The sequence below is a fragment of the Drosophila montana genome, unplaced genomic scaffold, assembly GCF_035044405.1.
Source record: "Drosophila montana isolate Dmon_TW-CO22-7 unplaced genomic scaffold, ASM3504440v1 contig_2666_1, whole genome shotgun sequence".
Lineage (NCBI taxonomy): Eukaryota > Metazoa > Arthropoda > Insecta > Diptera > Drosophilidae > Drosophila > Drosophila montana.
The window spans coordinates 295,553-307,698 of record NW_026997533.1 but is presented as its reverse complement, the minus strand read 5'-3'; the positions used below and the strand labels follow the sequence as shown (position 1 = coordinate 307,698).

General features: G+C 48.9%; 1 protein-coding gene across 1 annotated transcript; it reads left to right on the top strand.

Moving 5' to 3' along the window:
- Positions 1-422: 422 nt before the first annotated feature.
- Positions 423-11,401, top strand: peb (pebbled). Its single transcript, XM_064683649.1, has 3 exons — positions 423-660; positions 4,453-5,360; positions 6,489-11,401. The coding sequence occupies exons 2-3, from the start codon at positions 4,527-4,529 to the stop codon at positions 11,289-11,291; spliced, it is 5,637 nt and encodes a 1,878-aa protein (XP_064539719.1). The 5' UTR covers positions 423-660; positions 4,453-4,526; the 3' UTR covers positions 11,292-11,401.
- The last annotated feature ends 745 nt before the right edge of the window (positions 11,402-12,146 follow it).

The following is a 12,146-nucleotide window of genomic DNA, read 5'->3' as shown; positions in this document are numbered from 1 at the left end:
ACATACATATACATTTTTTTTTTTGTTATTGTTGTTGGTGCTGCTTCCTACTCTTCGACTTCTTCACTACGTCTGCATTCTTCTCAGCAGCGCACGAGCAGAGCCACACACACACAAACATACACACACATAGATAAAGCTGCCACAGCGAGAGGCTCTGCCGAACGCTTGCGCCGCGGCTGCGCTCAGAACTCGTGTGCGCGTCAACGTGAAAGCATCTGCGGCGCGCTGCGACAGCAAAACGGGATACAACGAAGCAGCAGACACACAAGAGACAGCCAAATTACAGTTAACAATTACACACAAAAAAAAAAAAAAACACTTGGTGCAAATTTGTTGACTGCCCAAAAAGTCAATTAAATTAAATTATTTTATTTTATTTTTTTTTTTAAATTAAATTAAACCAAAGAAACGTGCTACAAATTAATTATTTTATCATAATAATTGAGTGCAACAACAACAACAACAAGAGAAAAAAACAACAACAACAACGAAATTCAACCAAATTTACAAACAAAAGTGACAACTAGTGAAAAACTTAAACCAAAAAAAAATAAATAAATAAAATAATAATAAATAAATCAATTTATTTACTGAAATTAAAAAAAACGGCTTCGAATGCCGCCGCCAAATTGTGCAAAAAACCAAAACAAAACAAAGGTAACAAATTTCAATACAAATTCAATAAACAATATTTTTTTTCTTGGTAAAAAAAAATTCAAACAATTTTTTTTCTTGTGTCACAAACGAATTTTTGTGCAAGTGTCGTGTGAAAAGCGCTTTTCATGGATAACATGCAAATATGAAAATAACAGTAAAATATATGACTATATATATATATATAACAGACCCCAGGCTGGATTAAGGACAAGTTTTTACCTTGGGTAAACTCTTTTTCTATATATAGGAAATGGTTGGTTTTGTGCAAATGTGGAAAAAGAAACATCTTCAAGCTCATAGATCATATATGCATATATCTATATATACTCCTGATCTGGGCTAAGTTGAGCTAGCCAGATCCGTCTTTCCGTCGCTCCCTCTGTCCGTCTATGTTAACGCTTCGATCTCGAAAACTACAAAATCTAGAGCCTCAGATTCGAGATATTATCCAACTTTTTCTTCAATATCTTCTCCCATTTTCACATCTTTTAGAAGCATATTTTGAGAACTGAGTTATAAGAGCTAGAAACAGATCTTTATATTGTATAGCTACCACATTGCCCCCCCATTTGAGCAGGTAGAACCTTGCGCTTCGGCCTGCCTACATTTCCACATACCAAATTTAAACCCCAAAGTTTCATTAAGATCGGACTCTAAAGACCGAAGTTATGAGAGTTAACAACGCATTTCCCGTACACAGCTTGGAGCGTGCTCTAGTGTCTAGGTGCTCTATATCGTGGTCTAAAGCATTCTACCCTGTTTCTTGTGTGATTTTGCGGGCCTTTTAATCGAATTGACCCTCGGCTGGGTTCAAGGTTCAAGCGCCCGACCGAATTTAAAAATTTTGAATCCCTTTTGAGCTCTGAACCCGCCCGAGAAAAGGGTTGCGCCCCTTGTTAACTCCCTTTCGGGCAAAACTAATGAAGACAATTTGTTAAATGTTCCAACTGACGAGTTATTTATTCAAATAGATCATGTTAGAGCTTGAAGGTTCAAGATTTGCTCGCAGAATCCTATTCTAAAAATCTTTTTTGATAAGGGTTTCAGTTATCTTTTTGATGATGATCCCTTTAATTTCCGATCTATTTCGTTAAAAATCAAGCTAGTTATTTATTTGAATGCCTGAAACTCAGCTTGATTTAAGTTTCGATTTGATTTGCAAGCAAAATTTGCAACAAAATCTAATTAAAGATGCTTTCAAAAACTTAATTTAATTCAAAATAAAACCAAATATTCGTAATGTTAAATTGTTTCAGTTGAGTTTCTGAAAATAAACGCGCATTTTGTAGATCTGTTTTAATATTTGTTTACTTCTTGATCAAAAACAATTTTGAGCTGCTTTTCTATTAAAAAAAAAAACTCCAAAAAATGGTTGCAAAATCTTAACTCTACTCTATTTAAGTCAAAAAACTCTAGAATTTGCATTTCTTTTCCATGAACCAGTTTCTGCTTATCCCAATCAAAGATTTTCCCCCGAAGTTTTATCAAAATTAGACGGTAGAAAAATCTGTCGAGTTTCGTTTGTTACTCGACTTTTTGGGAACAATCCTAGAAATGAGCTTGATTTTAGCTAGATTTTAATTGGACAATTATACAAAAAATAAAGCTCAGTTCTCTAAATAACTTTAAAAAAAAACACGAAGGTTTTTATTTCGGCCAGCTAGAAAAGGTTTTTTTCGATAGATATCAATGTGAAAATCCGAAATCCTGACAAGAAGATAGAAAAAAGTTTCTGCAAAGTTTGAATTTTTTAAAAGTCCTAAAATTCAGCTATTTTTTACTCAATTTATTTATCTATTTTAAATTTTTTAAAAATCCTATAATTCAGTTTTAAATGAAATCGAAAACAACTAATTACGAATTTCAAAGTTTTTCGCTGAGTGTAGCCAAAAGCAAATGATGTAGAGGATTTCACAGTGACAGGGCCTGAGGGGTTAAGAGAGTGAGAGAGAGAGAGAGGGGGGGAGGGGGGAGTGAGGCAGGGGGCGTGTCTTTATCTCAATGATTTAGCATGCGGCTGAGTCACATTCGAAAATTGGAATCGACCAACCAAAATCGAAGCCAAAGCTAAAACAACAACAAAAAAAAACCAAAACCTTATCGCTGAAAAGTTTTCTTTTAAATTTGTCAACATATTGTTGTTGTTGCTGCTGCTTAGGATTTCCAATTGGCGACGAGCACAGCAACAGCAACAACAACAGCAGCCACAGATAACGGTAAATGTTAATGAGAATTGTGCGCGCAGCGAATGGAAATGCAACAAATACAAAGCGCAAAGCGCACGAGCCGATAACAAATCAATACGCAGCGCGAGCGAGAGAGAGAGAGAGAGAGAGCGAGCGAGTATTAGAGATGAGCGCCTGCAGCAGCAGCTGTGGCAGGGGAGTAGAGCGGAGGGGGTGGGGGCGGGTGCTCTCTCGCTCGCGCACGCACTTGCTCTGATTGGAATTTGTTGCTGTCGAAATGCATCCGTTTGCATTTCCCAGTTAGAAATGCGCAACTGTTTTGCGAGCGTCTCGTTTAACAGAACTCAACGCGTTCGATCAGCTGGTTGGCAGCGAAAGAAACGCATGCATATTCAGCTGAAAACGAGATACGAGATCTGCGCTGGGATTTCCACTTAAATGCGCGTAATCCAATCAGCGCACGCAATTGGAAATGTTGCCGTATTCAAGGAATTGGTTTTCAGTTCAAATTCTCCTTCTTGGCTTTCACTGTAAATGCATTCTGCGATCTGGTAACGCCAAATTCAAATGTATTCGTGTAAACTACACTGCAACAAATCCGATGCGAGCTTATTTCTGTCTGTTTACTCCTCGAAATTCCCAATTTGAGTCAAATCAGTCGCTTTTCTTGCATTTGGCATTGATTGTAATATAAATGCTAATTGTAATTCTCATGTTAACTCATCTTTTTCACTTTTATGGCTATACGAGTACAGATTTCACATATTAACCCTTACGGGAAGGACACCTTCCGTCTTCTGTGACCTAATGGTAGCCTCATGGTAAAGCTAATGTTAACATTATATGCCTTCTCTTTTGAACGCATTTAATTTAGTCGTTGAATGTCCTATTACTTCATTATCACGTTCACTAATGTGCATCCTTTAGTTATTGCTCATGTTAAACTTCATGCTAAAGCTAATGTTAACGTTATTTTGTCCACTCCTATGGCCATGCAAGCACGAGACGTACAGTATCTATATTAATCCTAATGTTAAACCTCATATTAATGCTAATGTCAACTGAAGAACAACAGACTGGCCATATAAGCACGTACATATATTGCAATGTTTATGTTATTCCTAATGTTAAACTTCATGTTAATACTTATGTCAACTGTAAACCAACAGACTGGCTATATAATACTTATGTTAAACCCCATGATGATGGTAATATCAACTTCAGACCAACAGACTGACTATATAATTCTAATTTTAAACCTCATGTTATTGCTAATGTCAACTCCAGACGTTGGTCTGTTGAATTAGCCATATGAGCACGAGACGTACACACAATGTAGTATATATGTTAATGCTAATGTTAAACCTCATGTTAATACTAATGTTAAGCCTCATGTTAATGCTAATGTCAACTCCAGACCAATAGCCTAGCCCTATAAGCAATAACACATATAGTAGGTTATTCCTCATGTTAAACCTCATGTTAATGCTAATGTCAACTCCAGAACAACAGACTGGCCATATAAGCACGTACACATATTCCGTGTCTATATTAATCCTAATGTTAAACCGTATGTTAATGCTAATGTCAACTCCTATTGTTGCAGCTAACCACAGCAGACAAGCAGCAGCCGTTTACGATCTCAATTAGCCAACTTTTACAACGACAGCAGCAGCGAAAATGCTGGCCGCACAGCAGCAGCAGCAGCAGCAGCCACAACAGCAACACACAGCGGCAACAGCAACGGGAGGCAGCACAGTAGCGCTTGAGGATGCGGGCTTGGAGCGGGCGCGCCGCGATTCGAGCACCTCGGAGTCCTCGCTGGAGCACCTGGACTTGAGCCGCACGCCAAAGAAGCTGAGCAGCAGCAGCGGCGCGCCGCAGCCGACGTCGACGCCGCATGAGGCGACGTCGCGCAAACGCAAGCTGCGCCAGCTACAGCAGCCGCAACAGTTGCTCTCCGACGAGGACGAGCAACAGCAGCAGCTGCTGGAGCAGTCCGCGCAGCGACTGCGGCACAAGCAGCGACGCAGCGGAAATGCAGCCGCAGTCGCTGCCGCTGCCAGCGCCAGCATCGTGGTCGACTACAGCGCCAGCGGCGATGCCAGTTCGCTGCGCAAAAAGTTTCGCCTGAACCGCAGCAGCGCCAGCAGCATCAATGGCAACAACGGGGAGCTCTCCGAGTCCGGCTTTGTGGATGGGAGCGCGCACAGCGGTTATTTGCTCAGCGCCAGCAGCGCCGCGCAGTCAGCGTCGGCAGCGCAGCAGCAGCAGCAGCAGCAACAGCAGCAGCAGCAATTGGCCTCAAGCAGCAGCTCCGGCGGCAGCTCGCCCCAGGGCCTATGCCACTCGAGCGCCGAGTCCGGCATCGGCGCCGGCGACGAGCACATGAAATATGTTTGCCCCATCTGCGAGGTCGTCTCGGCCACGCCCCACGAGTTCACCAATCACATACGCTGCCACAACTACGCCAACGGTGACACCGAAAACTTCACCTGCCGCATCTGCTCCAAGGTAAGCGAAAGTATAGGGTATACGTTTGTCGACTACTGTCGAGATAGCTTAGAAAACAAACGACAACTAGAATTGCAGGGTATAAGATTTTCGACTAATGTCGAGCTAAGAAGCACAGATAAAATTGTAGGGCATACGACTGTCGACTACTGTCGAGATAGCTTAGAAAACATACGACAATTACAATTGCAGGGTATAAGGTTGTCGACTACTGTCCAGATATGATAAAGTTGTAGGGTATAAATTAGTCGCCTACTGTCGAGATAAGAAAACAGACGAATTGTTAAAGAAGAAACCCAAAAGTTTGATTAAAGGGTATTTAAATGGTCGACTACTGTGACATCAAAACAAGATAAGATCTTGACAGACAGTTACAGGGTATTACAATGCGCGACTACTGTCTAAAGTGATGAAAAGTAACGCATGAGGTTCAAAGTAGCCAATTACAGGGAATTCCAATAAGGGATAAAAACAGAAATCCAAACCAAAAATAAGTTATACAGGGTATTAAGCTGGTCAACTACTGTCGAAAGTTAGGCAATAAACCATAAATGTTTTGGTTAACCAATTATAGGGTATTGCATAGTCGACTACCGTTGAACTAGCGAGACTTAGATAAATGATTAATTAGGTTGCTTATGAGCGCAGAAGTTGTTGACTTTAAGTTTGAATTTAAGTAAAAGTTAATCGGCTTTTTTTAAAAACTTCAATTTGCATAAAATCGATAAATATCGATTTGGAGAAATGGTTATTTCTGGATAACTCGAGGATTATAAGAGCTATATGCTGCAAATTTGGTAGGCAGGTTTTTGTGTAGCATATACAGACTGGGAATATATCATAGTTTAGATATTTTTGCCCATTTGATCAGAAAATGCAAAAAAAAGTCATTTTGAGTGGCACAGTCTTGGGCCTTGGTATGCACACTTTTTTTTATACTATGATGAAGCTGTGAAAGTTTCATAGGGATTGGCTAATACATTCCGGAGTTACTTGGGATCGTGATCTCCAAATGGAGCAGAGCTTTGACAGGAAGGAATGGAATGCTTTGCTCTTCGTTTTGATTGTCGACTAACTTGTGCTTCTTTCTCCTTTGGCCACGCCTACCTCCCACCCCCCCCTGTTTAGGTGCTGTCATCAGCCTCCTCGCTGGACAGGCACGTGCTGGTGCACACGGGCGAGCGTCCGTTCAACTGTCGCTATTGCCATTTGACATTCACCACGAACGGCAACATGCACCGGCACATGCGCACCCACAAGCAGCACCAGACGACGCAGCAGCAGCCGCCGACGCAGCAGCAACAGACACAGCAGCAACAGACACCGCAGCAACAGGCACCGCAGCAACATGGACAGCAGCAACATGGACAGCAGCAGCAGCGACGCCAGCAACATGGGGGCGTGGCAGCTGGGCGTGCGGAGAGCTACGAGAGCGATGCCAGCTGCTCGACGGATGTGTCCAGCAGCAGCAGCAGCAGCAACGACAGCAGCAACAGCAACACCAACAACAACAACAACAACAACAGCGAGCAAACGAACAAGAACAACAAGAACAACAGCAACAACGGCAACGGGGAGCAGCAGCAGCAACTGTTGCTGGCGTGCAAGCAGCGACGGCATAAGACGAACATCAACAACAACAATATACTCAGCGACGAGGAGCAGCCAAAGCAGCCAAAATCGGAGCCCGAGGCAGATGAAGAGCCCGAGGCAGAGCCGGAGCCGCAGCTGGACTCGGATGATGCGGATAGCGTGGATGTGGCGCAGATGATTACGAGCACGCCGGATGTGGCCACATTGCTGGCAACTAGCCCGAGCCCGTCGCCGGGCCTACATAGCTGTCCGGCCTGCAATACGGGCGAGTTTGAGACATTGCCGGCGCTGTGCGCGCATCTGGATGCAGCGCATCCGGATATACCAGCCAAGTGTCGCGACTGCGAGGTGATCTTTGCCACCCATCGGCAGCTGCAGGCGCACAGCTGTCGCGGCCAGCTGCAGTTGCCGCCGCTGCTCGGCGCGAGCAGCTCGCCGCTGCACAAGCTGGAGGTGGAGCACGACCAGGAGCAGGAGCACGACCAGGAGGAGGATGAGGAGGAGCTGGCGCACGGCGAGCAGCTGGCCAGCAGCGAGCGCGATGAGTTCTTTCAGCAGCTCTATCTAAAAGGCAAAGCCGGCGGTCTGCCGTCGCCGATCAAGCGTGAGCCGTCCGAGCAGCGGCTGGAGCAGCGCCAGGATCGTCAGGATCTGGCCGATATACAGAGCATTTTGCATATGACCAGCTCCAGCTGCACGTCGAGTTTCCTGCGCAATTTCGAGCAGTCCGTGAACACGCCCTGCTCCAGCCAGTACAGCCTGGATGGGCGCGACGGCGAGGAGGAGGCCCAGGATGCATTCACCAGCGAATTCCGCCGTATGAAACTGCGCGGCGAATTCCCCTGCAAGCTCTGCAGCGCCGTCTTTCCCAATTTGCGCGCCCTCAAGGGCCATAATCGCGTCCATTTGGCCGCCGTCGGCGCCGCCGGACCCTTTCGCTGCAACATGTGTCCCTATGCCGTCTGCGACAAGGCGGCGCTGGTGCGGCACATGCGCACCCACAACGGGGATCGGCCGTACGAGTGCGCCGTCTGCAATTACGCCTTCACCACGAAGGCCAACTGTGAGCGGCATTTGCGCAATCGGCACGGCAAGACGAGCCGCGAGGAGGTGAAGCGCGCCATTGTCTATCATCCGGCGGAGGATGCCAGCTGCGAGGAGAACAACAAGCGTGTAACGGGCCAGGATACGGACCTGGCCGAGCTTAGCTATCGCTCGCTCAGTCCGCCGCCGCCGCCGCCCCCGTTGCCCCTTGCCGTTGCCTTGCCGCCGGCAGCGGAATCGCAGCTAAAGCACATGTTGCTAGCGGAACCGTGCGCCAAGCCGTCGCCGTCGGTGACGCCGCTCAAGATACAGGTGAAGAGCTTGGATCAGCTGGTGGAGAAGCCGCTGGCGCCGCCAGCCATGGATCTTAGCATGGATGTGCTGGATCTGAGCAAGAAGCCCACACAGCAGCTGGAGCGCCAGCGCGAACGGGAGCGCGAACAGGAGCACGATCTGCTGCTGCTGCAGCAGCAGCAACAGCAACAGTTGCAGCAACAGGTGCAACAGCAGGTGCAGCAGCAGCAGCAGCAGCAGCTGTTTAGCGCGGGAGACGCGACGACGCAGTATATGCAGCAGCTGCTGCGCAATCTCATGTTCCAGCAGACGCCGGGCTTCTCCTTCTTTGGCTACATGGCGCCCCCGACGACGACGTCGGCGGAGAAGTCAACGCAGCCGGGCACAAATCCAGGCCAGACGCCGGCAACAGTTGCTGCCGCTGGCATGCCCATGCCGATGCCGGTGCCGGTTACCGTGCCGGTGCCAGCGGGCGGGCCCGTCAAGATGGTCATCAAGAACGGCGTCCTGATGCCCAAGCAGAAGCAGCGTCGCTACCGAACCGAGCGACCCTTCGCCTGCGAGCACTGCTCCGCCCGATTTACGCTGCGCTCCAATATGGAGCGTCACGTCAAGCAGCAGCATCCCCAATACTATGCGCAGCGCCAGCGCAGCGGACACCATGTGATGCGCGGACGCGCCGCCAGCTCCAATGCGGCGGCAGCAGCGGCAGCGGCGGCAGCAGCAGCAGCTGCAGCAGCTGCCATGTCGAATCTGGCGCAGCAGCAACAGCAGCAGCAGCAGCATGCGCATCCGCCCATTTCGGAGCAGGTGAAGTACGCGATATTGGCGCAGCAGCTGAAGGCGCGCAAGGACACGGATCTGCTGCACCAGGCGCTGGCGCACGGCTCCAGCAGTGCGCTGCTCCACTTCAACTACAACAACAACAATAAGCAGCAGCAGCAGCAACAGCAGCAGCAGCAGCCGGCACATCCCATCAATGGAGCTGCTGCGGATGATGATGAGCCGCCCAAGCTGATCATCGACGAGGACGATGAGGAGGAGGCGGAGGAGGAGGAGTTTGATGATACAGAGGAGGAGCAGGAGGAGGAGGAGCTCGAAATGGAGGAGGACGCGGATGAGGAGGAGCCGGCCGCACAGCTGGAGCAGCTCGAACAGCCTGCGGCGGCGGCGGTGCCCACGCTGCCACGCCCCGGCACGCCCATTGAGGCAGCCAAAAAGGTAGCGGAGAGCATACTGGAGCAGGTGATCAAGGCGCAGGCCAAGCCCGATCCGGAATCAGATGCCGTGGCCATGCCAACGCCAACAACAACAACTGCGGCCACGGCCACACCGGGACCGACGACAATGAAAACAATGATAGCCCAAGCGGAATCGGTGGCGAAATCCTTGAAAGATGTGGCCAGCTCACCGTTCAAGGACGAATCTCAGGATCTGGTGCCGGTGTCGAAGCTGGTGGACAACGCGACCAGCAATCAGGTGTCGTTCAACAGCTATTTCCGGCCAAGCGACGTGGCCAATCACATGGAGCAGAGCGACGAGGAGGGTTTAGTTGCATCCGGCAGCGCCAGCGAGAGCAACAATTCCGGCACCGAGGACGTGACCAGCAGCAGCTGCAACGAGCCGAAAAAGAAGTCCGCCTACAGCCTGGCGCCGAATCGTGTCAGTTGCCCGTATTGCCAGCGCATGTTCCCGTGGAGCAGCTCGCTGCGCCGCCACATCCTGACCCATACGGGCCAGAAGCCCTTCAAGTGCTCCCACTGCCCGCTGCTGTTCACCACGAAGAGCAACTGCGACCGGCATCTGTTGCGCAAGCACGGCAATGTCGAGTCCGCGATGAGCGTCTATGTGCCCACCGAGGATGTTAGCGAACCGATACCCGTGCCCAAGTCTGTCGAGGAGATCGCCTTGGAGGAGCAGCGCCGACGCAAGGCAGCCGAGGCGGAGCGCGAACGCGAACGCCAGCTGGAGCTGGAGCGGGAGCGCGAAAGGGAGCACGAGCGCAAAATCGAACGCGAACGGGAGCAACAGCAGCAGCAGCAGCTCATCCAGCAGCTGACGGCTGCGGCACAGCTACGCCAGCAGCTGGCCAATGCCGCCGCCGCTGCCGCAGCTGCAGTCGTAGCCGGAGCTGGAGTCGGAGCTGGTGCTGGAGCCGCCGGCAACAGTCCAACAGCTGGCGGAGAGGGGGGCAACGGCAGCGAGCTGCCGTACAAATGCCATCTGTGCGAGTTCTCGTTCGGGGAGCGGCTGCAGTGCCTCGAGCACATCAAGCAGCTGCATGGCCAGGAGTTTGCCCTGCTGCTGGCCAAAGGCGCCATCGAAACGGACCAGCTCCACGAGCAGCAGCAGCAACAGCAGCAGCAGCAATCGTCGTCATCCAATCCAGCAGCAGCTGGCTCCGAGGATGAGTCGCTGGCGCCGTCGGGTCGCGGCAGCGGCAATGGCAAATATCCGGACTACAGCAACCGGAAGGTGATCTGTGCGTTTTGTGTGCGCCGCTTCTGGTCGACGGAGGATCTGCGCCGACATATGCGCACACATTCCGGCGAACGGCCGTTCCAGTGCGAGATCTGTTTGCGCAAGTTCACGCTGAAGCACAGCATGCTGCGGCACATGAAGAAGCACAGCGGACGCAGTCACAATGGCGAGCAGGGCGCATCCGATTGTTCCGATGACGAGCAGATGGCCACGCCGCCCGGCACGCCCACACCAACGCCCACGCCCAGCAACAACAACAACAACAACAACAACAGCACTTGCCAGAACAACAACAACAACAACAAGCAGAGCCTGCGCCTGGACAAGACCGGGCCCGACTGGCGCCTGCAGAAGGATAAAATGGGCGATGCCACGATGCCCACAGCGACAGCAGCCGCCTTTGGCATGGCCAGCGGCGATCTGATTGGCAATCTGCTGGGCATCAGCGACCAGGGCATACTCAATAAGCTGCTCTCCTCCGCGGACGAGGCGGCCAAGCTGCTGGGCGTGGAAAAGTAAGTGCGAAGCGCAAGTGCAGAAAAAAAGAAAAAAACAGCAGCTAGTCAAAAGCAAAAAAAAAAAAACACACACACACACAAACAACATTTAACGTTGCCAGATTACGAAAAGTTACCGGTTCAACTCAACAGTAGCCAGCTCAGTAGTCGTAGTCCTTAGTCCAACTTGCACCACATGAACTTTGGCCTTACGAAAGCATGTGAAAAATCACATACAGCACCCAGCAGATAGCAAACATCATGTTTCTTCTTCTTGCTCTCTCTCTCTCTCTCTCTCTCTCTCTCTCTCTATTCTTTCTCTTCCTTTCTCTTCCTTCAGCGAACTGTCGTTCCACACATACCAAAGCCTTCATGTTTTTTTTTTGTTTTTTTTTTTTGAGGTTATTTTAAACTCGTTTTAAAACTAAAAAGTAACACGTTTTTTTTTTTGTAGTGTAAGCGCTTTTTTGTGTAATTTTGTGTAGCGGTACAACCGAACGTTTTACAACACTGCAAAGGCAGTGAAACATTTTGAGAACGAAAACATGACAAGCAAACGTTGTCCAGCACTGCAACTGCAGTTGACAGTTTGCAAAACGAAATCATGTTAAAACGCAAACCTTTTCCAACACTGCAACTGCAGTTGACAGTTTGGGCGGCGAAATGAAACATTTAGAAAATGCAACATGACAAAACTTGCCGAAAACGCAAACGTTTTCCAACACTGCAACTGCAGTTGACAGTTTGCAAAACGAAAGCAAAACGTTTTCCAACACTGCAACTTGCTGTTAACAGTTTTGGGCAACGAAATGAAACATTTTGAGAACGAAAACCATGTCAACAAATTAATCAAAAACAACGCAGAAATAAGTATACC

Excerpts from the sequence above, each read along its gene's own strand:
- peb (XM_064683649.1), top strand. The coding sequence starts at position 4,527 with ATGCTGGCCGCACAGCAGCAGCAGCAGCAGCAGCCACAACAGCAACAC. Across the intron at positions 5,361-6,488 it reads CCTGCCGCATCTGCTCCAAG|GTGCTGTCATCAGCCTCCTC; the intron begins GTAAGCGAAAGT and ends CCCCCTGTTTAG.